This window comes from Eutrema salsugineum, unplaced genomic scaffold (genome assembly GCF_000478725.1).
Source record: "Eutrema salsugineum unplaced genomic scaffold, Eutsalg1_0 scaffold_6, whole genome shotgun sequence".
Taxonomy (NCBI): domain Eukaryota; kingdom Viridiplantae; phylum Streptophyta; class Magnoliopsida; order Brassicales; family Brassicaceae; genus Eutrema; species Eutrema salsugineum.
Window position 1 is genome coordinate 1,699,838 of NW_006256547.1, and position 20,862 is coordinate 1,720,699.

Sequence of the window (20,862 nt, forward strand, 5' to 3'; positions counted from 1 at the left end):
TATCATAATCTTTTAGTGAAATAATTTATAGAGAGTGATATGCAAGTATTTTACTGATTTATTACATCTTTTAATTCCCTCTCATCAGATCTCTTTCCCAAACAAACAAAAGCATATAGAGCTATTTATGAGAATCAGTTTTCACAGTCTTGCATGTTTGGGAAAGATCTTTTTGGATATATGTTATATATATACATGTACTTGCACAAAAAAACACCTACAAAATAGAATTATTGAATCCTAACTACTTAAATAATCTATATTTTTATTTGTAAAATGTCGACGCAGCTTTTGACGCTCCTTGTCCTCCTATCTGCTGCGGCGATCCAGCACCTCCCCGTCGCGACATGCAACGAATGGTGCGTGGCGTTGCCTGCTTCCACAAAAGAGCAGTTACAAGCCAACATTGACTTCGGTTGCAGACAAGTCCACTGTACAGCGATCCAACCCGGAGGAAGTTGCTATTACCCTAATACTTTAGTAGACCATGCGTCCTTTGTCATGAACTCTTATTACCAGAGCCATGATCGCACCGCGGATGCTTGTAGCTTCAACAATTCCGGTTTTTTGACTTCTTCCGACCCAAGTAATGGCCCATGTGTCTACTAAACTTATTTTAATAAGACCTACCTCTTCATAAAACAATTTAATTGCGTTTGTGATATTTGTTGTAATAATGGGTTTTGTTTTCGTATTCCAAACTAAAATTAATTCATATATTGGATGTTATTCAAATTTTTTCGACTATAAATTAATGCAACGGACCAAAAAAAAAAAATGTAATGGATGTTTATTGATCTTCTTAAAAACCTTTTGATGCTTATTATTATTACAGTATATGATGCGGAACCAAAGTAGTCACAATGCAAAGAATTGGTTGGTACTTGGTAATTACATTGATCTTTAAAAAAAAAAAAGAGAATACCATTTCTGTTACTAATTTAACTATAAAAGTCAAGTAAAATAGTTTTGCAATATACATATCCCTTTGAATAAGCCAAATGAATTTTGAAGAACATAACTATAGAAACGGAATGGTTTGAATTTTTGGGTTTTCCTTTTTTTTTTTGGTAAACCGAATTTTAATTTTAATTAGGGTAAATCCGCAAGACATCACACATCTTTTCAATTCTTGTTTTGTTTCCGTAGTTGGATATATATCTTTCTTCTACCTGCAAAAATTAACCAACACCGAGAGAGAAATTGAAGAAGAACCGTTGCGTTGGAAGATCCATCCACCTTCAAGCGATCCATGTCGAGAGAGAGGATTAAACGTGAATTGCCTCCCGTTCAAGAGGTACTTTCCTCGGATCTGTTTTCTTTCTTTCCCAATTTCGTTTTCACTTGCGACAATCCAAATTCTTCTCATCAACATCTGATGAGGGAGATAAGATAGATCCTTGATGCGCTTTTTGTTTCTTCCTTTCAAAATTCTTATATAGCATATTGACAAATTGCGGAAAGTGGTAGAGGATGGCAATTACTATGGAGCGTTGCAGATGTACAAATCTATCAGTGCAAGGTTCGTAGCTCTTCTCTAGCTCGATTCGTTATTATCTACTTCGATTCTGCATTTGACCTTTTTGGATTCTGGTGATTGGTTGATAATCGGATTCCTGATGGTAGAGCTGTTATGAATTGGTAGCTTAATTTGTTCTTCTTATAAATGGGTTGATAACACATTATTTATCCTTCTTGCTCGCAGATATGTTACGGCTCAGAGATTCTCTGAAGCTCTTGATATCCTCTTTTCAGGGGCATGCATTGAACTAGAGCACGGCCTGGTTTGTTCACTTTCCTTGTTTTGTTATTACGTATAGGCTCTACTTAGGAACCTGGAATGACAAGTAATCACAAAGTTTAACAAGGAAAATTCTTTATTGTATTATCTTTCAGTTTTTGTTGTAGAGAGTGATTTCTATTAAAACTATTAATCCTCAGGTGAATTGTGGGGCGGACCTTGCTCTTTTGTTTGTCGACACACTAGTTAAAGCCAAGTCACCTTGCAATGATGAAACACTTGGTTAGTCCAGACCATGAATAATTGCTAGCACCCATCATTTTATAATACTAATATGATTGTGTCAGATCGTATCAGGTGTATGTTCAAATTGTTTCCTCGGGTTCCTGTACCACCTCATTTGGTAGATGTGAGCGATGATGAAGATGTTCAAAATCTTCAAGAATCTCTAGGGGAAGCTAGATCACGGGTAGAAAACTTGACTTCGTTCTTAAGAGCTGCTATAAAGTAAGCCAGAGCACGTGTATTATATTTCTCTTATTCAGCTAGTATTGTCCTTTTTTTTTCGCGTTGTTTGCTGTGAACATGTATCAAACATGATAGAGGCATTTTGTCTTTGTTTTAGATGGTCTGCAGAGTTTGGAGGCCCAAGTACTGGATATCCTGAGCTGCATGCTATGCTGGCTGATTATCTCTACACCGAGTGTCCTGAACTTGTAAACCTCTTGTAGCCATTTACAATTTTTTGTTTTCATTAACTGACCTTTTTTACATATGGCAGGACATGGTCCGAATATCACGGCACTATGTTAGAGCTGAGGACCCCGAGAAGTTTGCATCTATGCTGATCAACTTTATGGGAAGGGTCCGTCTCTTCATACCAAACTGTCTCATCTCTTTATTTCGTTAATAGTTTTAAAACTCAGTGTAGAGAAACTTTTGCACTGGGATAGAAATTCAAGAACCTCTTGTGTTTCATCACTTGAATAATTTTTTGCAGTGTTATCCGGGTGAAGATGACCTCGCCATTGCACGGGCGGTTCTCATGTATGATCATGCTTTATAACTGATGAATGGAGAGATAGCCGAAGTTAGTGGAACTAAGGAAAAATGGGTTGATTTATCTTTCTTTTTTTTGGGGCTTGTTAGGTACTTGTCTATGGGTAACATGAAAGATGCTAATTTTATGATGGATGAGATTAAGAGACAAGCAGAGACAAAAAATCCCGAGCTTTCAGAATCAGACCTTATCCGATTTATCTCATATCTTCTGGAAACGTTAGTTGCCCGATCTTCTTCTACTTTCTTTTTAGTCTCTTCTTGTCTTTAGTTGTTACCTAAAGCACTTTGATATCCGATACAGGTTGCAGAGGGATGCATTGCCTCTTTTCAATATGTTAAGAGTAAAATTTAAGTCTTGCATAGATAGAGAACCACTTCTTAACGAGGTATTGGTCTGCGTGTATTGATCTTTGTTTATTCGCTAATTTTCTCTCTTTTTCTACTGATTAAAACCGGGAAAATGTGTTATATTCTGAAGCTGCTGGACGAGATTGCAGAGAGATTTTTCGGGGTGCAGCGTAAGAATCCTCTGCAAGGAATGTTTGGAGACATCTTCAAGGTAAATAGAAGCATGTGCATTTATATGATCTGCCTATATCTCATATGTTGAAGTTACAATGCTTGAACCATTAAAACTATCTCGGTTCTGTGTAGATGATGGGCTGAGGAAGGATATAGAAGAGGCAAGAATACTCGGTTGTTTCCCCTTTTTGATTTGTATTTGGCAATGTTTTAATAATGGATAGCTCTGGAGAGTTTCTTCAGGTTATAATTTGTTTCTCTTCTCCCCAAGTGGGTAAGAGTTTTGTTCTTGTAACATGATATAGTTCTTTGTCTTTACTAGTATATTCAGGATAAATGAAAAAGGAAAAACTTTCATTTTACATATGTATTCATTTTACTTCGTGATGAACTCTCTCATGCGTTCAGAAGGAGTTGGAAGACATGGAAATAAAGGTCTCATTTCGTTTACAATAAGCTCATTTAGAAACCATAAGCCCATTTAAAAACCCATTTAGAAACCCATTTCGAAACCAGAAGCCCAAGTTTAGCTAGGGTGAAACCAGAAATCCATTTTCAGAAATCGGCTGCGTCTTTTCCGGCTGATTCTCCGCAAAGATGGCTGAAATCGGTAGGCACATGGAAAAAGTTAGAGAATACATCCGTCTACTGATTGAGACGGTAGAAGGTCATCTAGATCCACTTCCAGGGGACGAAAATTCTCCAGGAAGTATTTTCATGGCCGTCCGTTTTCTTGTAATGCAGATAGAGGCTATGATGGGTGAAAGAGAAGAGGTAAATCCAGAAGATCAGGGTTTTAAAATCCACAAAAAAAAGTCAGGGTTTGTTTTATGTTTTTGGTAAAAGTCAGGGTTTCTTTACCCATTTTCCCTTTTATCAAGTATATATATGATCCGAGAAGCAAAAATGGTATAATTAGTATGGGTGAAGCCGGAAGTCCATTAGAAAACAAGCGAGAAAAAAGCCCATTAGTAGCCCAAAACTAGGCGGCGTGGTAAAAGAAAAGTTTGGGGAATTTTCTTCCTAGGGTTGTTGTTTCATCTTTTTCGTTTGTCTGATACTAAAATTTTGGGGGAATTGAGATCTAGCGATGGCGGGGTTGAGCGATAGGGCACTCTCTCCATTCTACAAGGCTCTGTATATGTTTGTGGATGATCCTTCAATGGATTCAATAGTCTCGTGGAGCAAGAGCAACAGGAGTTTCATCATTTGGGATCCGGTAGGGTTTCACACAAGGATTCTTTCCAGGAGCATAGGTATATCTTGCTTCACTTGGCCAGCGTTTTTCAAGGAGTTTAACTCTAGTAGTCGTCATCATCTCTCTCTCTCTGATTTATCTTACTATATGTGTGTTTTATGTGTATTTTTTTTGTTGTTGGTATAGGGATTTGTGAGATTTAAATCTGAGCACTGTGAATTTGGGCATAAGAAATATTTTGTGAGAGGTCAACCTGAGCTTATGAAGAAGTTGCAGCAAGTTACTTTTCAGGAGCATACGCGTAAAGCTATGAAAGCTTTGGCTGAGGAGGATAAAAAAATGAGAGCTAGAGAGATGGCATTATCGGATGACGTGCGTCGTTTAAGAATTTGAGCCTTATAGTATGCTCAAAGCTCTGGTTGCTACGCCTGTTTTTCATGAATAATAAACATGCGTTTTCATGAGTTTGGTGTTTGTTGCTGTTGCTGTTTCAGTTTCTTTCTTGTATCAACGTGTCTTTTGTTTAGATAATGAAATTTGGGTGTGCTATGTTTTATGGATTGCTGTCGAAAGTCGTGATGAATGTTCCATATTTTTGATGTTGCTATTTACATGTGGTCTTTAGTTTCCGTTGCCATTTTTCGGTTCCAAAGTAGTTTGAGCCATGTCCGATAATAATATTAGGCCATTTCTTATCCGAGATATCGGTTCGGGGATAGCATAACGACTATTGTCATAAACTCTCTCTCTCTCTCTCTCAAAATGTTCATTAGCCCATGAAAAACAACGAATTTTGATGGATTGTTTAATATGAAGGTCCTGCACTTCATGTTTAAGAATCCGAGCATTTGACTCTATTTGCGGCGATTTCCATGAACATCCGTGGAAATCTCATATGGCTCCTCACTTGCATATTTTGTATATTTCATATACAGCCCTTACTCCCTACAAGTTAAGATATTGAAGATATTGGTATAGGCGTGTCCAGCAGAATCGTTTTCACAACTCCTGCGAAAAGCTAAACGTATCTGTGTTGTTGAAGAATCAGAGGATAAAACAGAGGATATCTCGGGCCATAAGAATATCTTTGTTCTGAAGGTGCGAGTACATCTCGGGACATTGTTTCTCTCCCGAGATGTTATTTCAGATATAATATTTGTTTTTGCATGCTCAGAGGATACCGTAGAGAGACAGCTAGTTTTCTTTTACGGTAGAAAAAAAAAAAAACTGAATTAAATATATACCCTGCAGAGAGAGAGAAAGAGAGAGAGTATGCCCTGAGAAAAAAGACGAAATGACAAACGAAAATGACAGAACTATCAAGAATCTCGGACAACAGTTGACGAAGAGAAGCAAGTACAGAGTCTTGACAACGTTGTGGCTTTGAGCAAGTTAGACTGTGCTGCGTCAAGCAATGAGTCAGCTTCAAGGGCTTTCTCGAAACAGAATTTAGCTTCTTCCCACCTACGTTCAGCCACAAACACGAGTCCAAGGTTGTTGTATGCAGGTGCATAACCAGGTTTGAGATCCAGCGCCTTCGAGAACATTGCTTTGGAGAGTTCGTATTGCTTTTTCTGTCTATAGAGGTTCCCGAGGTTAGAAAATGTCGCGTGAGCTTGATCCTCTGTTGACACGGCCAAGGCTCGCTTGTATACTTCCTCGGCTTCTGATTGTTCGTCTGATAACTGCAGCGAGATACCTAAAAGCCAACACGTGAACTTTCTATAAGAGCTATGCAACGAACTTAGGATTATGAAACCGTCAATTTTCTTCTCACGCTTAGAGCAATTAGATAAGTCTGCAAGCATTGATTTGAAGAGGGAGTTACCAAGATTTGCCCACGCATAGCTGCATTCTCTAGAACGACCAACTGCTGCCTTGAGGTATTTTTGGGAGAGTTTATATTTTTGAGAACAGAGACTATGAAGACCAAGCTGATGCCACCGGACAGCATCTTCAGGATCCTCTGTTACTGCCTACGGTGAATATAAAGAGAAATCAAAAGTTTTTCTCGATGCGACAACATTTCTTCAATTTCTATGTGTGTCTGTGCCTGTGACCAAACCGTAAGAAGTGCCAATGTCTTATGTAAGGAAACAATCTTTTATCTTGTAATAGCCAGCTCTCTTCAACTTTCCTCCTAGTCTACCCAATAACTTATAATCTGAATGCAACACCTGAAACTTAACCTCATGAGCATCAAAACACAGAAACGGCATACCTGCTTTAAGCTGTACACTGCCCGCTCTTCCATCTCTGTCAGTTCATTTCGCTCAGAAACAAAAGCAGCTGCAATTTCATGCTGCGCCTTGTGAGCCATGGCAAGCCCTGCCCAAGCAATGGTAGGGTCAATCGGAGCAGACTCTCCTTCTCGTATCACAGAAGCCATCTCGTTGCCAGCCCATGAAAGCTGGTCGCTTGCATCCTGAGACCTTTCAGCATCTTTGATTCGTTGGACAGCAACAGCAAATCTAGTAGCCATACAGTTGGGATCAAGTTTGGCTGCCTGAATATAAATTATAGTCAGCTGGACCAAGACTGCAATATAAGCTAGAGGATTTACAGCTAGAATCTTATAATCACACAACCAGGGTTACTTGTTGAACAGCCAGTGCAAAGGTAAACTGGGCCTATAGTACTAGAGACGAAACATGGACACAACCACAAGCAAAATGTTCACTACATATGAGAATATTCAAACCAAGGGTATTCATCATATAAAGGTCCATATGACCCAACCCATACAGGGTAACGGGATCCCCCCTAATCCTCCCAAGTAAACATATGAAGAACGGGTAGGGTATGTAAGACTCCTGGTACTTCTTTTACTTTCTCCGAGTACCAAATGTGAAAAGGATATCAAGTAAAAGAAGCCCTTCCATCTAAGGTAAGGAAAACAACGAAGAACCTCAAAACAAAGAAGTGAGCCAAGAGCACCTTCTCCAAACATTTGTTAGAACTTCTGTGATCACCCATCATATAATATGAATTAGCAAGATTGACCCATGCATGAGCGGACTTTGGATCTGCTCTTACTGCAGCCAAGAGACATTCCTTTGCGACATTCATAGGTGCCTTCTGGTCTTCCGAAGCACCAGGACCACCATTAGCTCCAGCACCTGACAACAATTGAAAACACCTTCAAAGGTTACAAGTGAAATTACATTTCCCTCTAATTTTGCATGTGTACTTTGCTTAAGCAGGTTCAGAGGAGGAAACAATTTAGAGGTTCTATGATTAGAAACAAACCAGCGACAGTTGAACTGTATTTGCAGAGGAGCTCGGCAGCATAATTAATCAACGCAGCAGGATGGTTGTGGTCTTTCAGTACCAAATCTTGGAAACATTTTGCTGAAAGCTCCAAATCTCCGCTGGAAGACTTGTTAATGAGAAATAAGTATCACAATAATAATTACGCAATAGAAGAAAGAAAACTCCTTACCTTTGAAGATAAGCAACTCCCAGGTTTGTAAGGCAATCATAATTGTCAGGGACAAGAGCCAACAAAGATGACAAAACCGATATGGAACTCTATAAATCATAGCAAACAGAACAATATCTCAAAACGAATCACATTAGTAATCTGACACACCAACATGGTAAAGAATTTTACCATCAAACAACCAGCTTTAAGAAGCATTAAGCCAAGGGTATTCCACACGGCTGCCTGTCTAACATCTATCTTCATAGAATCCTTTAATTTTGAAAGAATTTCTTCAAGCTCTTCTCCCTCAATCTCTTTAACACAGTCATTATCCGAAAAGCCATCCAAAAGAAGACACTACAATGTTTTTTTAAGTGTGCGATGTTAGAACGTTTGTGTGAATTCTCAACTAATCAAGGAGCTCACGAATACAAAAGTTTACTGTCAAACTTGATTCAGACACAGAGATCATCACCTGTCCATGGTGCATTTGAACTAACAAGAGAAGTTCTGGCCGAGCAATTTCTGGCTCACAACCCAGCAAGATCTCTTCAGCCTTCTCATATTCTGGTATTGCCTAAAAACTTCTAGCAGTTAAACTCAATAAGATGATAGTTATTCTAAGACATATCAGTGTAGCCTCAGCTCAAGACTACCTTTTGAGATTGGCCCAATCGTTGGAACATTAGACCAAGAATAAAATGGGCATGAGCATTTTTGGGCATCTTCCTTGCAACATGAATCAAACCCTATAAGCAGAGAAGTGATCCAAATAATTAGGAGCATCATCAACATGAAACATTAGACCAATAATCAACTGGAATGAGCATTACGAAATTAAGAGCACTATCATCATTTTTCCTCCAAAAGTTTAATGAGAAATGCAAAGTTCTGGGCACTCGATAAAAGCCTAGCCCCATCTAAGTCTTAAATTTTCATTGCCTCAATATAACTTCAATGACTAGCTCATTCCTGGGAATTGATGGAACATTTTGGCATAAGAAAAACCATGTTAATTACAAAATAATTTTTTTGATCCCAAAAGTCATCACTTACTACCATACTAAGAGTCAACAAACTCACCATTTTGAGGTTACTGATTTTTTCTTCTCGGGATGCAGGGACCCCTTGATTAGCCGCCTGATCACCATCTGCATCAACTCCACAATCAGAGGACGCCTCTATCTTACTTCTCGAACGGCATTTCCCAACCTTGATGGTCTTTTTAGCTTCTATTTCCCCTGGCTCCACCTCCTTGAATGTTAATGACCCTCCATCTTGATTACTTTCCTCGTTAGTCAACCTAAAATATACATTAGAAAAATGTCTTTACTCGTATTAAACCCTTTTGGCCATATGAATCAACCCAAGAGCCAAGTATCAAAGGCACAAACCGAAAATTTATGCTAGCAAATTAAGGCCCTGGTTACAGCTCCAGAAAAATATCATGTAGAAGCAGAAATGGATACCTAACGATGGGAGGAGTAGCGATTTGGATCGATGAGTCAAGATCGTCAGTCTCAGGAGGGTTGAAATTGAGGTCAGCTAAGACTACAAGCTTTGGAGGTCGAGCTGGTCTATCGACTGCGACGGCGGAAGAAGATGCGGGAGAGTCAACGGTCATGGGTTCGTGTTTGACGGCGATCGTCTCCGGCCGGTCCATGGATGTTCTGTGTGCGCCGGAAAGGAACTAAAGTGAGCAAGACGAAAACACAAACAAAAAAATAGTTGAGGAGGGAGGCTGTTTGGCAACGATGATTGGACTGTCCTTCGGTTGCATACAACTAACCTTTTCTTCTTATACTACCAGTGAAAGAAAACAAAATATTAAAAAGCATTTTTCTTTTTGATTTTCCACCATTTTTTTTTTTTTTGTTAAAAAGATTAGGGGCTTCTACTGATATCTCTTTTGTTCGCCGGTGTGAAATAGCAAGGTTATCGTCCACGCCAAACAAGAACAAAGACTTTTACAATGTAATTTTGTAATGAAATCCATCAAAAATTAGAACACACTAAAAGATTGAGATATCTCAGGACAAATACAACACAAAACAAGAAACAGGCAAAAGAAAACTATAAACATCTCACGTTTATCTACCAACCAAATCCATGCATTAAACATATTACATAATGTATATATATATATATATATCTATAGTTTCCACAATATATATATAAAAGAAAGTGAGGAAAAGTATATAGTAGTAAGCTTGCACAAACATTAATCGTCATCACTCTCTCACTCACTCATCACCGAGTTGCATAAAACCCAAACTCAGGAAGGATCCAGCCATTGTCCATGGCATGACCAACATACAACTCAAACTTCTCTTTCGCGTTTGGTATATCAAGAGACAGATCATCGAGGCTGTCTTTAACACGACCAAAACCTTTCGTCATTTGGTTACTTGTAATCAATCCTTCACCAAAACATTCCTCAAGCAGATTCAGCAACCCATCATTTTTCTTCTCCATTGCCATCACCAAAGCTTTCTTCACTACCTCGTGGTTGAAAAAAGGCATCCCTAGGTCGCGGATACATTGACAAGCTTCTGATGTCACTCCTCCTGTTTCGTATTCCTCTAGTAGTTTCAAGATTTTGTCCTTTGCGTCTTCCACTATCCACCCGGTCCCACCACCCCAGCTTCTCAGGAGTCTTTCCCCTGCGTGTCGGGCAGAGATAAGAGACCGAGCTGAACGCACTGTTTCAGTTCCCGTTGATTTTGGAGGTAGCTTGATTGATATCTCCTCGAGGTTTAGTGGAGCTAAGACGTCGTCAATCACAGCTCTAGCTAGAAACAGAGCAAGTTCGTTTGATGCGTCCATGATGTCTAAAGCTGTATCTTCTGCGGATTCGAGGAGCATGATGAAACCGTTTATGAAATCTTCGGTTGAGAATAACTCCATGTGAAGAGAAGAAAGAAGAACCGAAGCCATTTCCTTTTCTCTGTTTTTCCTGTCTAGAGCAAGAGTTATAAGCTTCTTTAGAAACACGGGGTTATATTCAGGTGTCGCCAAATCTTCAAGGCTGCGGATTAGCTCAGGAATGTCATCTGATAAGAAATATTCCTGAATTATGTTCACTGTATCCTTCTTGTACTGTCTTAGCTTTTCATCTTGACTCGATTTCCCTCCACCTAGATCAGAGGTTACTTTAAATGAATCATCGAGCCAGCCTCCAGAGATAGCCTTGGGAACTATCGAATCAAACAGCTTTTTCGCAGATGGGACATCTAGAGCAAGGTCATCGAGACTCTCTGCTACTCGGTAGAATCCCTTCATCATCTGACTCGAGCTGATCAGACCTTCTTCAGCAGCTTCGTTCAACAGCTTTAGTATGCGTGACTCAGCTGTTTGAGATTCCATAGCCAGAACCAAAGCCCTCTTCACCACCTCGTGATGGAAAAACGAGACACCTAATTCTCTGATGCATCTGCAGGCTTCGTAAGTGTCTCCGTTTCCTACATATTCCTTCAAGATTTCAGATATCTTTTTCTTTGTTTCTTCTACTGTAGTGTGAGTACTACCACCCCATTTTCTCTCCACTAGTTCTGCGTGATGAGGGGCTGAGAGATAGCTCTTTTCTGCAGTTACAATAACCTGGAAACCTTTGGAAGATTCTGGAAGACTCTTCTTAGATCTCGATAGAAAAACTGGAGGGAGAATTTCGTCAACGATTGCTCGGGCAATAAACAATGCAAGGACATTAACAGCATCAGGTATGTCCACTACAAGGTCATCAACAGATCTTAGAAGTCTAATAAACCCATCCCTAATTTGATCAGGTGAAATGACATCAGCATACAATGCAGAGAGTAACACTGAAGCCATTTCCTTCTCCTTATCGTGCCTATCCATAGCCAAAGAGACAAGCCGCTTGGTGAAGTAAGGATGATATTCACTCGAACCAAGTTCCCTGAGGTCAGATGCTGCCACATTCACATCCCCGGTGCTAAAGTATTCCTCAATGATGGAGACTACAGCCTTTTTGTAATCATCCAAGGGGTCTGATACAGGTGAATCAACAAGCTCATCATATGCTTCCTGCTAAAACGAGTATATGAATCACAAGTAAGCACGTGAATCAATCTGCGAGTAAAGAATAGAAACAGCTAGATGCTAGATGCAATACCTAAAGAATCAAGAAAAGTATCAAATACCTCTCCACTATCGTAATTGGGGTCGTTTTTATCAATACAGCAATCACCATCTGTGTCAAGAAGCTTTCCCCAAGTTCCTTTTCCACCAGCACCATCTGCAGGTATCATTGCCACATAAGTAAACCATAACACCTACACACCTGAACTCTTTTACTGAAAACTAAAACTATTAAACAGCTTACGTTCAAGAAATGACTGATTGTTATTCATCCCATTCACTACTAAATTTTGGTTAATGATCTACATATCCGTAACGGGGAACTACAAAGGCAGTGTTTGCATGTGTAATAGTGTCAAGAATCAAGCACCAAAGGTTAAAGCTTTATACCCTTCTTAACACGGATATGCTTCCCAGAGTGTGTCCGTCGCACATGCCTAAATGGAGTGCCGGCTACTGGTCCTTTCCCACCAGTGGGAGACTTTATGTTCAAATCAGCAAACAGAGGATGAGATTTTGGCGACGATGACAAGTTCTCAGCATTCTGAGTTGCTAACTCCAGTTTTTTCCACTGTCCATCAGTCAAAATTCCCTCACCCGATGCCATCTAAAACGACAAAAACCATAATTAATTACGAAGATTCTCATAATCACTTAAAGCGAAGAGAAAAATTGACCCCAGATCCCTAATAATGATCAGCAAGAAGATGAAGAGCTTCACAGCTTGCATCGCAACGAAATTTCTTCCCTTCGCAGAAAAAAATCAGTCTCAAAACACTGATAAAAGCATCAGAAAGAGAAGTTGCATACACTGTGAACCGAATCACAAGAACACAGGCACGCACACGTGATTTTTCGAAGTTCTATATGAAATAACTTTACACCCAAAAAAAATCTATTAACTAAACAAACATCCCAAGAACGTATGTAGCTATAGTTAAAACCAAAACAAAAACAAATTCCATACCCGTGATCGCAGGAAACAAATTCCAAATCGTGAAACACAGTCGACTTCTCTGCTTGGCTCGGATCTCGAGCCAAGGCAGGAAAGAAAATGGATCGGATCTCCAGCACCGAGAAAACGACGGAAAAGTATCAACGGCGAGTAACAGCGATGTAGATAACGATGACACCACAAAGAATCGCGAAGATTCAAAAGTCACCGATTCCAGACAACGACAGAGAGAAGAAATGGATGAGGATCGCCAAAAACACAAAAAACAATAAAAAAAAAGTGTAGTGGATGATGACTATATATATGATGGTACACGTCACCAAATAAAGACGTGGATGGCTTTAGTTTTTTTTTTTTTGGGTTGTCTCCATATTTTTTTTATTAAATCGAATGCAAATGACGGGCCGTATCGGCAGGTTCGGCCCATTTAGTTAGGTGTATTGGGCTAAATTTAACAAATAAGTAAATAGAAGTTGTAAAGGTTACAATGGAAAAGACTAGATTATGTTTACATGGATAGATGAACTGGCTATAAAGTATAAACTGCATTCTCAACAATTGTCATTATGTTTAATTTCAAGATTGATTGTTTTAGACATACAGTGTTACTTGATATATAGCGTATTCCGACGAGTGGTGAAACTTCTTAATCGAGATCCTTAATTCTCATACCTACTGTTGCGCTGGTTAGTTTAGTATGTATCCATAGTTTACGTTCTTATTTTCTAAGCATTTCATCCTCGGATTGGTTTATGAATCCTCATCTTCTTCATAATTATAATTATTATATATATATATATATATATATGTCTATAAATAGATTATTATTCTATTTCGATTTTATGATTATGATTTATGATTTGACTAATCAACATTACTTCAGTTTGTTACTTTAGTGGATATGAGCGTGAATCGAATTATTTTGTGAATATTGAGGATGAGAAGAAGTTGCCGAGTAGCTTTCAAGCAAAACTCGTCACATGCCTTTTGTCTGAATTAAGAAGTCTCTCTTTTTTCTGATCCGACGGTTCCCTTAAATTTAACGACTTTGATTGTTTGGACAATGCATTTCAGTTTTCACAAAAAAAAAAAAAAAAAAAAACCAAAAACAAAAACAAATCGAGAGTTGAATTGATTTCATATGGAAAAAAAAGGTCGTAGTGCCGCCGAGCTTTTGTCTAAAACAGTAACTTTTTTAAAAAAAAATTCAAAATAGCAAAAGATTTTTTCACAAGTTTAACTTATCAGTTTCATTATTCAATTGATCAAGTTTCAGTTTGGTTACATGATCTGAATGACTCAAATCATATGAATGAGTAGCCAAAACATAAAATGGTTAAACTCAGATACTATTATACTCTATGGTTACATATTTACATGATCAAATGAATGCGATCAGTCGTTAGCATTCTCTATATATGATCTTGTAAAGAGTTGTGAAAATGGATATGTTATATGTAATTTTGGTATTTCCAGCATTGAGAATATTATGAAAAGAAATTTTGTCAGCTCTCGTAATCTCCAGTTTCATACGAGACCAGAATGATTTACGTATCAAGTATGTTTGTTGATAATGTTAGAAATATCGAATAAATGTCCAACATAAGGTACAGTACTATTTTTCAGTGTTGAAAAGATACACACACAAAAAAAACTACGATTTTGTTTTCTGCAATTTATGTCCTAAAATATACAAACCATGCCTAAGTCTATAAAATGGTAACAGTAATACTGTAATAATCACTAGGCTAAAAGCCTGAATTTTCTTTTGTCTTAGGTAAGTGGCTATATCATCATCTAAGGAAAAAAAAGTGACTGTAGCAAAAGAAAATGTCGGTGAGACGTACAATTGTATAAGTTGATAAAGCTTCCTGAAAATATAAAGATTATGAAAGTGTGGATGATATAAAGTGATGCAAATAGTTTCCATGTGCATTTAATTGTCAACACATTTTATACCAACCAAAATTTCAACACAGTTCTAATTGTTTGCTATGAATAACATACTACTTGGAAAAAAAGCGTATATATTATTGAAAGATTGGACTCGAGCACATGGTTCGGTGGTCCCAAAATCAAACCTCTACGGGCCAGTGTCGGCTCAGTTCTCCTATTCTATAGTTTTTGGTGGGACTTTTCTCTTTTTCTTTTTACTTTTCTTTTCCCTACAAAGAGAACTGAGCAAAACATAAAATAATAATAATAAGAAAGATGAGAAATAAACTACTAATAGGCTAATAACCAACGCTCTAAACTAAAATTGTCATATACTAATTAAAAGTGTATCAATTAGCTTATTGTTACAACTTGCAACTTACAATAAGATACGTTTATTTATCAAAATGTTTTGCTAAGCTAGCTAGAAAGTAGTAACACTAAAATCTTGTTTTTATATAAATAAAAAAAGTGATATAAGGACAACTACGATAATCGCCTAAAAATGACAATTCAAATTTGAATGCATTTTTGAAATTTATCATTTTTATGCATTTTCTCTGTAACTAAAACAGCTCTTATTGCATTTCTACGTGTGACACCCCCTGTTTCGAATTAAAATTACGTATATATTGGTACCAAAGCATTTAAAATCATAATCCGAAAGAGAGAATATATATATATATATATATATATTGAAAAAGTAATATGAGCTAACTGTTAAGCTATTATATATTAATAATAACTATAAACTCAAACGTTGGAAGTATCGATCATATATGTTCAAAACTAAATCGTATTACTGAAGTACACTAACACACTGTTGACTTTTTGTGCACTCTACTTTTTATAAAATTTTAGTCTAATACTCAACTTAACTAGTGTTCACTAACATTCATCTTTAAGTTCGTTGAGATTTAATTACGACTTCTGTTTTTCTCTTTAAGCCACGCGACTTAGTCATCGCTAGAATGGTTGAAAAATTATATGTACAACGTTCATCGCAATGGAAATTGACCAATGTTGATGCATATGACTCATATGAGAGTAGATTTGACTTTCGGAATTGATATTCGAAAACTTCATTCATTTCAAAATAATGCGTTCAGATTCGATTTTGATTTTCTGGTTTGATGTTGGTTTAATTTTTAAGGTTTCGTAACTTTCGTTGATGGTATGTACAATATAGAAATAAAATATCGGTTCCGTATAGCTTTGATCAGGATTTATTTTTTATAAACGCACTTAATATAAATCATAAATTTTTATATTTGGTTAACCTTTTTTGTATTCATCAGATCAGTTCTTAAGGCACTATCCTGCTCTATATGATTTAGTTTGATTTCCATTCTCACACACACAACCAAATCTAATTCATAGAAGAAGAAAAAAAGAGAGAAAAGCTAAAACAAAGTGGGTCCAATTTATACCAAGTTGCATGCGCATTAAATCACCCTGAGTGTTCATATGCTATATAGTCTATACTTTGCTTTGCCTTTAATTTCACCAATCACCCATATATTTCGTCCGAAACCTTAAACTTTATCAACAGTAAGAAGCCACGAACACAATGCTAAATTCTCCACATGCATTATTCACACTTCTCTTTCTCTACTGGATTTTCTTCTACGCACTCGCTTCGTCTTTGCCCATTTCCGACCCCGAGCTCGTCGTTGAGGAAGTGCACAGGTATTATAATTACTCTTTTTTTGTGCAACAGGTATTATAATTACACAAATGCAAAATAGTTAGATAATTAAATAAATCTATTTGTATACATACACGCAAATACACTCAAATGTTTCGCTTGAAATGTTGTTTCCAAGTTCTTTCCATGCAAAGCGTAATTTCGTCATTTTTCACCTCATCATAAACCGACTTGTTCATTTAATTCTGCTGCTTATGAGTAAAGTTAACGACGTCAAGAATAATATATTAACATAGTGGATGTTTGTTTCTTTGTAATAAATTGGCTATTGGTTAGGAAAATAAACGAGTCGATATCAAGAAGGAACCTAGGGTTCTTCTCGTGTGGGACCGGTAATCCAATCGACGATTGTTGGCGATGCGATAAAAATTGGGAGAAAAATCGAAAACGTTTAGCCGATTGCGGAATAGGTTTTGGCAAAAACGCAATCGGTGGTCGTGATGGCGAAATTTACGTGGTCACAGATCCAGGAAACGATGATCCGGTTAACCCTAAACCGGGGACACTAAGATACGCAGTAATCCAAGATAAACCGCTCTGGATCATATTTAACCGAGACATGACGATCCAACTCAAAGAAGAACTCATGATGAATTCTTTCAAAACCCTAGACGGACGAGGAGCCTCCGTACACATCTCAGGCGGGCCATGCATAACCATACAGTACGTGACCAACATCATCATCCATGGTTTACACATACATGATTGTAAACAAGGCGGGAATGCTTACGTACGAGATTCCCCAGAGCACTACGGGTGGAGAACGGTATCGGACGGTGACGGTGTGTCGATCTTCGGCGGGAGCCACGTGTGGGTTGATCATTGCTCGCTGTCGAATTGCAACGATGGGTTGATCGATGCGATCCGTGGATCAACGGCTATAACCATCTCTAATAATTACTTGACGCATCACAATAAGGTTATGTTATTGGGACATAGTGACACGTATGAACAAGACAAGAATATGCAAGTCACTATCGCTTTTAACCATTTTGGAGAAGGCCTCGTCCAAAGAATGCCAAGGTATATTCAAATGATTTTTACTTTATTTATTTACTATCAAACAAAAATAAAAACAATCTTTTTTTTTTTTTTAGTATACACCTATATTTGTGGATATCTGTGGCACAAACTATAAAAGTCAAGTATATTGTCGGTTGGACATACTCTTGAAATAAATATGGCAAAAGCTTAAATACAACAACTGCATTAAATTCTAATTCGTTTTCCTTTTTCTACGTCTAAGATGGAGTAATTATGCTGTCTAAATCAACTGAAAAACAGTTGGGTTAGTTGAGTTAACATATTTAGCTGATATTTTATTCTCAGACGTTGATCAATTCAGATCAGATTTTTGAATTATATAATTAAGAAGAATATGAAAATTAATTTTAACAAACTAGTAAGAAATTTATGTACATATATATAGGTGTCGGCATGGATATTTCCATGTGGTGAACAATGACTATACACATTGGGAAATGTATGCAATTGGAGGAAGTGCTAATCCTACCATTAACTCTCAAGGCAACCGGTTCCTTGCTCCTGATGACTCGTTTAGCAAAGAGGTACTCCAAATTATTATTCAGTTTTAAGCAAATTATTATCCAAATTGAACTAAATTCAATTAATAACTATGTATCAATTAATGTCATTTTGGTTTCATTTAAACTTATAAGATTATAACCTTATACATGTCTTTAATTGGGGGAAAATAGGTAACAAAGCACGAGGATGCGCCCGAAAGCGAATGGAGTCATTGGAATTGGAGATCAGAAGGAGACCTGATGCTTAACGGTGCATTCTTTACATTTTCTGGTGCTGGACCAACTAAATCTTCAAGCTATTCTAAAGCCTCGAGCCTAGCCGCTAGACCGTCCTCTCATGTTGGTGATATAACTGTAGCCTCAGGTGCACTTAGCTGCAAAAAGGGTTCGCACTGTTGATCATAGCTTCACCAGTGTGTATGTGTGCGTGTGTGTAGATATATATACTATAATTAATGAAACCAGCACTTGAAAGCTAATTATAATGTACTAATAATCTTTATGGAAACGTGAAGAAGTGTTGATTACATTTTATTTGGTCTCTGTCTCGCCTAATGTTATTTCAGTTCGCAAAATTTACTACTACTCTATATATAACTCAGCGCAATTGATACCGATTATCTTATTTTATATTTAGTTTTTTTTTGGTTCAACAATTTATGTTTAATTTATACTTAAAAAGACTTGCTACGAGATAAAATTTTAGAAACAAGTTGTATGTGTTGAACATAAACTTGTTTCACATATATACCTGTTAGACTGTTACATATTTCTCAATATTATAAATATCGAATCAAGGTCCATTAAGGAAAAAACCATCATTTTTAGCCTCTGACCGGACTTATAGTGATGTAGATTAAACAATATATGACGTAATTCTATAGAATTATAGAAGATATGGGTCAAAAACAAACCGTAATCGATAAATTCGATTCGATGGACCTGTTAAAAATAGTTCTTCAGTAACAAAAAATTATTGACCATAACAGCAATGCTCACGTAAACAAAAAAAAAGATAGCTATGTTCCGTTAATAAGTTGTCGGAACTATAAATAAGCACTTTTTTAATCCCATTACATCATCACAATCAAATATATTCTCAACAAGTGTTCTCTTAAGACATATATTGAATTAAGAGAAAAAGAAAGTAGAATACATCAACGCGTTTTTTGAAAATGAATACTCTAGTTTTTCAAACGATAACAGTATTAGTCTCCATTATATCGAGTTCTGTGGCTCAAGCCGGAAATATACCAGCGGTTATAGCATTCGGAGATTCGATACTCGATACAGGCAACAACAATAATCTTAGGACATTAACTAAAGTTAATTTCTTTCCGTATGGAAGAGATTTGGTAACTCGAAGAGCCACAGGAAGATTTGGCAATGGAAGAATTCCTACAGATTTGATTGGTATTATTTTCTATAATAATAATAATAATATATAGTTTTCACCAAATTTTTGTTTGTTGGTTATATTAAAAGTGAAATGAGCATGATCAACATATTTGGTGATCATCAAAACATTATGCATGCAGCCGAAGGTTTGGGAGTAAAGAACATCGTACCAGCTTATCGAAGTCCATTCCTTCAACCCAACGATATCTTAACCGGTGTTAGTTTTGCTTCTGGTGGTTCCGGTTTAGATCCAGTGACCTCGAGGATTCAGGTATTAAGAACTTAATGTGTATCTGATTTTTTCCTTTATATATTGTTTGACTTTATGTATTCACTAAAATAAAATTTTAATAGGGAGTAATTGGGGTGGCGGACCAATTAAACGACTTCAAAGCATACATAGCAAAGCTAAATAGCATAACGGGAGATGAAGAGAAAACGAGATCAATTATCTCAAACGCAGTGTTTGTCATTTCCGCTGGAAATAACGATATTGCCATCACGTTTTTCCAAACTCCAGCAAGAGTCACACGTTATACCGTCTTCTCCTACACCGACTTGTTGAATTCATGGACTCAATCATTCATTCAGGTATATTAATCTTGAAACCCTATTTATACATGATTCAACTTAATTGAAATTTGATTTTTATTTGATACATTCTTGATGTGATATATATATATATATATATATATATATATAGGAGTTATATAATTTGGGAGCGAGAAAATTTGCGGTAATGGGAACGTTACCGTTGGGATGCCTACCAGGATCAAGCAACCTTCTAGGAGGGATGTGTCTAGAACCCGCAAACGCAGTCTCAAGACTATTCAACCAGAAGCTAGCCAACTCTGTCAACAATCTCAATTCTATGCTCCCTGGTTCTCGTTCCATCTACCTCGACATGTATAATCCTCTTCTTGACCTCGTCAAAAACCCTCTCCGATATGGTATAACACTCTCTTAAACACACCTATATACATAATACTTAAAAGCTTGGATGCAATTCTCTAGAATCAAATTTTCTGACGATCTGACGTAAATGACTTTGGGGTTCTTAATTTTAGGATTTACCTCACCGACTAGGCCTTGCTGCTGTGCTCCAGCGGCTCCGGTACCGTGCTTGGATGCATCTCGACATGTGTTTTGGGACATTGCGCACCCTTCCGAGAAAGCTTATCAGACTATTCTCCCTCACATTATCCAACAAATCCAACAAAGCTTCGCTTGATTTTGGGTGTCTTCGTCTTCCCTCTTCCCCTCAAATATTATTA

The 20,862-nt window shown here is 37.3% G+C and overlaps 6 protein-coding genes across 7 annotated transcripts; 4 read left to right on the plus strand and 2 right to left on the minus strand.

Moving 5' to 3' along the window:
• The first annotated feature begins 238 nt into the window (after positions 1 to 238).
• On the plus strand, positions 239 to 735 carry LOC18013164 (major pollen allergen Ole e 10). The gene has a single exon (XM_006394237.2). The coding sequence runs from the start codon at positions 277 to 279 to the stop codon at positions 607 to 609; it is 333 nt and encodes a 110-aa protein (XP_006394299.1). The 5' UTR covers positions 239 to 276; the 3' UTR covers positions 610 to 735.
• A 406-nt stretch (positions 736 to 1,141) lies between these two features.
• On the plus strand, positions 1,142 to 3,686 carry LOC18012917 (Golgi to ER traffic protein 4 homolog). Its single transcript, XM_006394238.2, has 12 exons — positions 1,142 to 1,297; positions 1,443 to 1,522; positions 1,706 to 1,784; positions 1,942 to 2,023; positions 2,089 to 2,248; positions 2,367 to 2,457; positions 2,523 to 2,606; positions 2,742 to 2,788; positions 2,891 to 3,019; positions 3,105 to 3,189; positions 3,282 to 3,362; positions 3,458 to 3,686. Exons 1-12 carry the CDS (start codon positions 1,253 to 1,255, stop codon positions 3,467 to 3,469), a joined length of 975 nt encoding a protein of 324 aa, XP_006394300.1. The 5' UTR covers positions 1,142 to 1,252; the 3' UTR covers positions 3,470 to 3,686.
• A 1,940-nt stretch (positions 3,687 to 5,626) lies between these two features.
• On the minus strand, positions 5,627 to 9,711 carry LOC18012505 (probable UDP-N-acetylglucosamine--peptide N-acetylglucosaminyltransferase SPINDLY). Its single transcript, XM_006394240.2, has 11 exons — positions 9,417 to 9,711; positions 9,031 to 9,250; positions 8,604 to 8,696; positions 8,423 to 8,524; positions 8,137 to 8,304; positions 7,966 to 8,054; positions 7,773 to 7,894; positions 7,461 to 7,642; positions 6,745 to 7,029; positions 6,352 to 6,499; positions 5,627 to 6,222 (listed from the first exon to the last, which is right to left on the minus strand). Exons 1-11 carry the CDS (start codon positions 9,608 to 9,610, stop codon positions 5,843 to 5,845), a joined length of 1,983 nt encoding a protein of 660 aa, XP_006394302.1. The 5' UTR covers positions 9,611 to 9,711; the 3' UTR covers positions 5,627 to 5,842.
• Positions 9,712 to 10,007: 296 nt separating this feature from the next.
• On the minus strand, positions 10,008 to 13,263 carry LOC18012506. 2 transcript variants are annotated; one of them, XM_006394241.2, is made up of 4 exons: positions 13,013 to 13,263; positions 12,436 to 12,652; positions 12,108 to 12,202; positions 10,008 to 11,991 (listed from the first exon to the last, which is right to left on the minus strand). In XM_006394241.2, exons 2-4 carry the CDS (start codon positions 12,650 to 12,652, stop codon positions 10,198 to 10,200), a joined length of 2,106 nt encoding a protein of 701 aa, XP_006394303.1. In that variant the 5' UTR covers positions 13,013 to 13,263; the 3' UTR covers positions 10,008 to 10,197. The 2 variants fall into 2 exon arrangements, with proteins under 2 accessions (XP_006394303.1, XP_006394304.1); XM_006394242.2 differs by having other exon boundaries at positions 10,008 to 11,994.
• A 3,177-nt stretch (positions 13,264 to 16,440) lies between these two features.
• LOC112083413 (probable pectate lyase 22) lies at positions 16,441 to 18,731 on the plus strand. Its single transcript, XM_024151374.1, has 4 exons — positions 16,441 to 16,624; positions 16,920 to 17,666; positions 18,073 to 18,211; positions 18,362 to 18,731. The coding sequence occupies exons 1-4, from the start codon at positions 16,506 to 16,508 to the stop codon at positions 18,587 to 18,589; spliced, it is 1,233 nt and encodes a 410-aa protein (XP_024007142.1). The 5' UTR covers positions 16,441 to 16,505; the 3' UTR covers positions 18,590 to 18,731.
• Positions 18,732 to 19,365: 634 nt separating this feature from the next.
• LOC18012146 (GDSL esterase/lipase At5g63170) lies at positions 19,366 to 20,843 on the plus strand. The gene is made up of 5 exons (XM_006394243.2): positions 19,366 to 19,603; positions 19,729 to 19,859; positions 19,943 to 20,179; positions 20,292 to 20,538; positions 20,656 to 20,843. The coding sequence occupies exons 1-5, from the start codon at positions 19,366 to 19,368 to the stop codon at positions 20,817 to 20,819; spliced, it is 1,017 nt and encodes a 338-aa protein (XP_006394305.1). The 3' UTR covers positions 20,820 to 20,843.
• The last annotated feature ends 19 nt before the right edge of the window (positions 20,844 to 20,862 follow it).

Excerpts from the sequence above, each read along its gene's own strand:
- LOC18013164 (XM_006394237.2), top strand. The coding sequence starts at position 277 with ATGTCGACGCAGCTTTTGACGCTCCTTGTCCTCCTATCTGCTGCGGCG.
- LOC18012917 (XM_006394238.2), top strand. The coding sequence starts at position 1,253 with ATGTCGAGAGAGAGGATTAAACGTGAATTGCCTCCCGTTCAAGAG. Across the intron at positions 1,785-1,941 it reads TTGAACTAGAGCACGGCCTG|GTGAATTGTGGGGCGGACCT; the intron begins GTTTGTTCACTT and ends ATTAATCCTCAG. Across the intron at positions 2,249-2,366 it reads TTCTTAAGAGCTGCTATAAA|ATGGTCTGCAGAGTTTGGAG; the intron begins GTAAGCCAGAGC and ends TCTTTGTTTTAG.
- LOC18012505 (XM_006394240.2), bottom strand. The coding sequence starts at position 9,610 with ATGGACCGGCCGGAGACGATCGCCGTCAAACACGAACCCATGACCGTT. Across the intron at positions 9,251-9,416 it reads GCTACTCCTCCCATCGTTAG|GTTGACTAACGAGGAAAGTA; the intron begins GTATCCATTTCT and ends TGTATATTTTAG. Across the intron at positions 8,525-8,603 it reads GATTGGGCCAATCTCAAAAG|GCAATACCAGAATATGAGAA; the intron begins GTAGTCTTGAGC and ends AGAAGTTTTTAG.
- LOC18012506 (XM_006394242.2), bottom strand. The coding sequence starts at position 12,652 with ATGGCATCGGGTGAGGGAATTTTGACTGATGGACAGTGGAAAAAACTG. Across the intron at positions 12,203-12,435 it reads GCATATCCGTGTTAAGAAGG|ATGGTGCTGGTGGAAAAGGA; the intron begins GTATAAAGCTTT and ends TGATACCTGCAG. Across the intron at positions 11,995-12,107 it reads CCAATTACGATAGTGGAGAG|CAGGAAGCATATGATGAGCT; the intron begins GTATTTGATACT and ends TACTCGTTTTAG.
- LOC112083413 (XM_024151374.1), top strand. The coding sequence starts at position 16,506 with ATGCTAAATTCTCCACATGCATTATTCACACTTCTCTTTCTCTACTGG. Across the intron at positions 17,667-18,072 it reads CTCGTCCAAAGAATGCCAAG|GTGTCGGCATGGATATTTCC; the intron begins GTATATTCAAAT and ends ACATATATATAG. Across the intron at positions 18,212-18,361 it reads ATGACTCGTTTAGCAAAGAG|GTAACAAAGCACGAGGATGC; the intron begins GTACTCCAAATT and ends GGGGGAAAATAG.
- LOC18012146 (XM_006394243.2), top strand. The coding sequence starts at position 19,366 with ATGAATACTCTAGTTTTTCAAACGATAACAGTATTAGTCTCCATTATA. Across the intron at positions 20,180-20,291 it reads GGACTCAATCATTCATTCAG|GAGTTATATAATTTGGGAGC; the intron begins GTATATTAATCT and ends ATATATATATAG. Across the intron at positions 20,539-20,655 it reads CAAAAACCCTCTCCGATATG|GATTTACCTCACCGACTAGG; the intron begins GTATAACACTCT and ends TCTTAATTTTAG.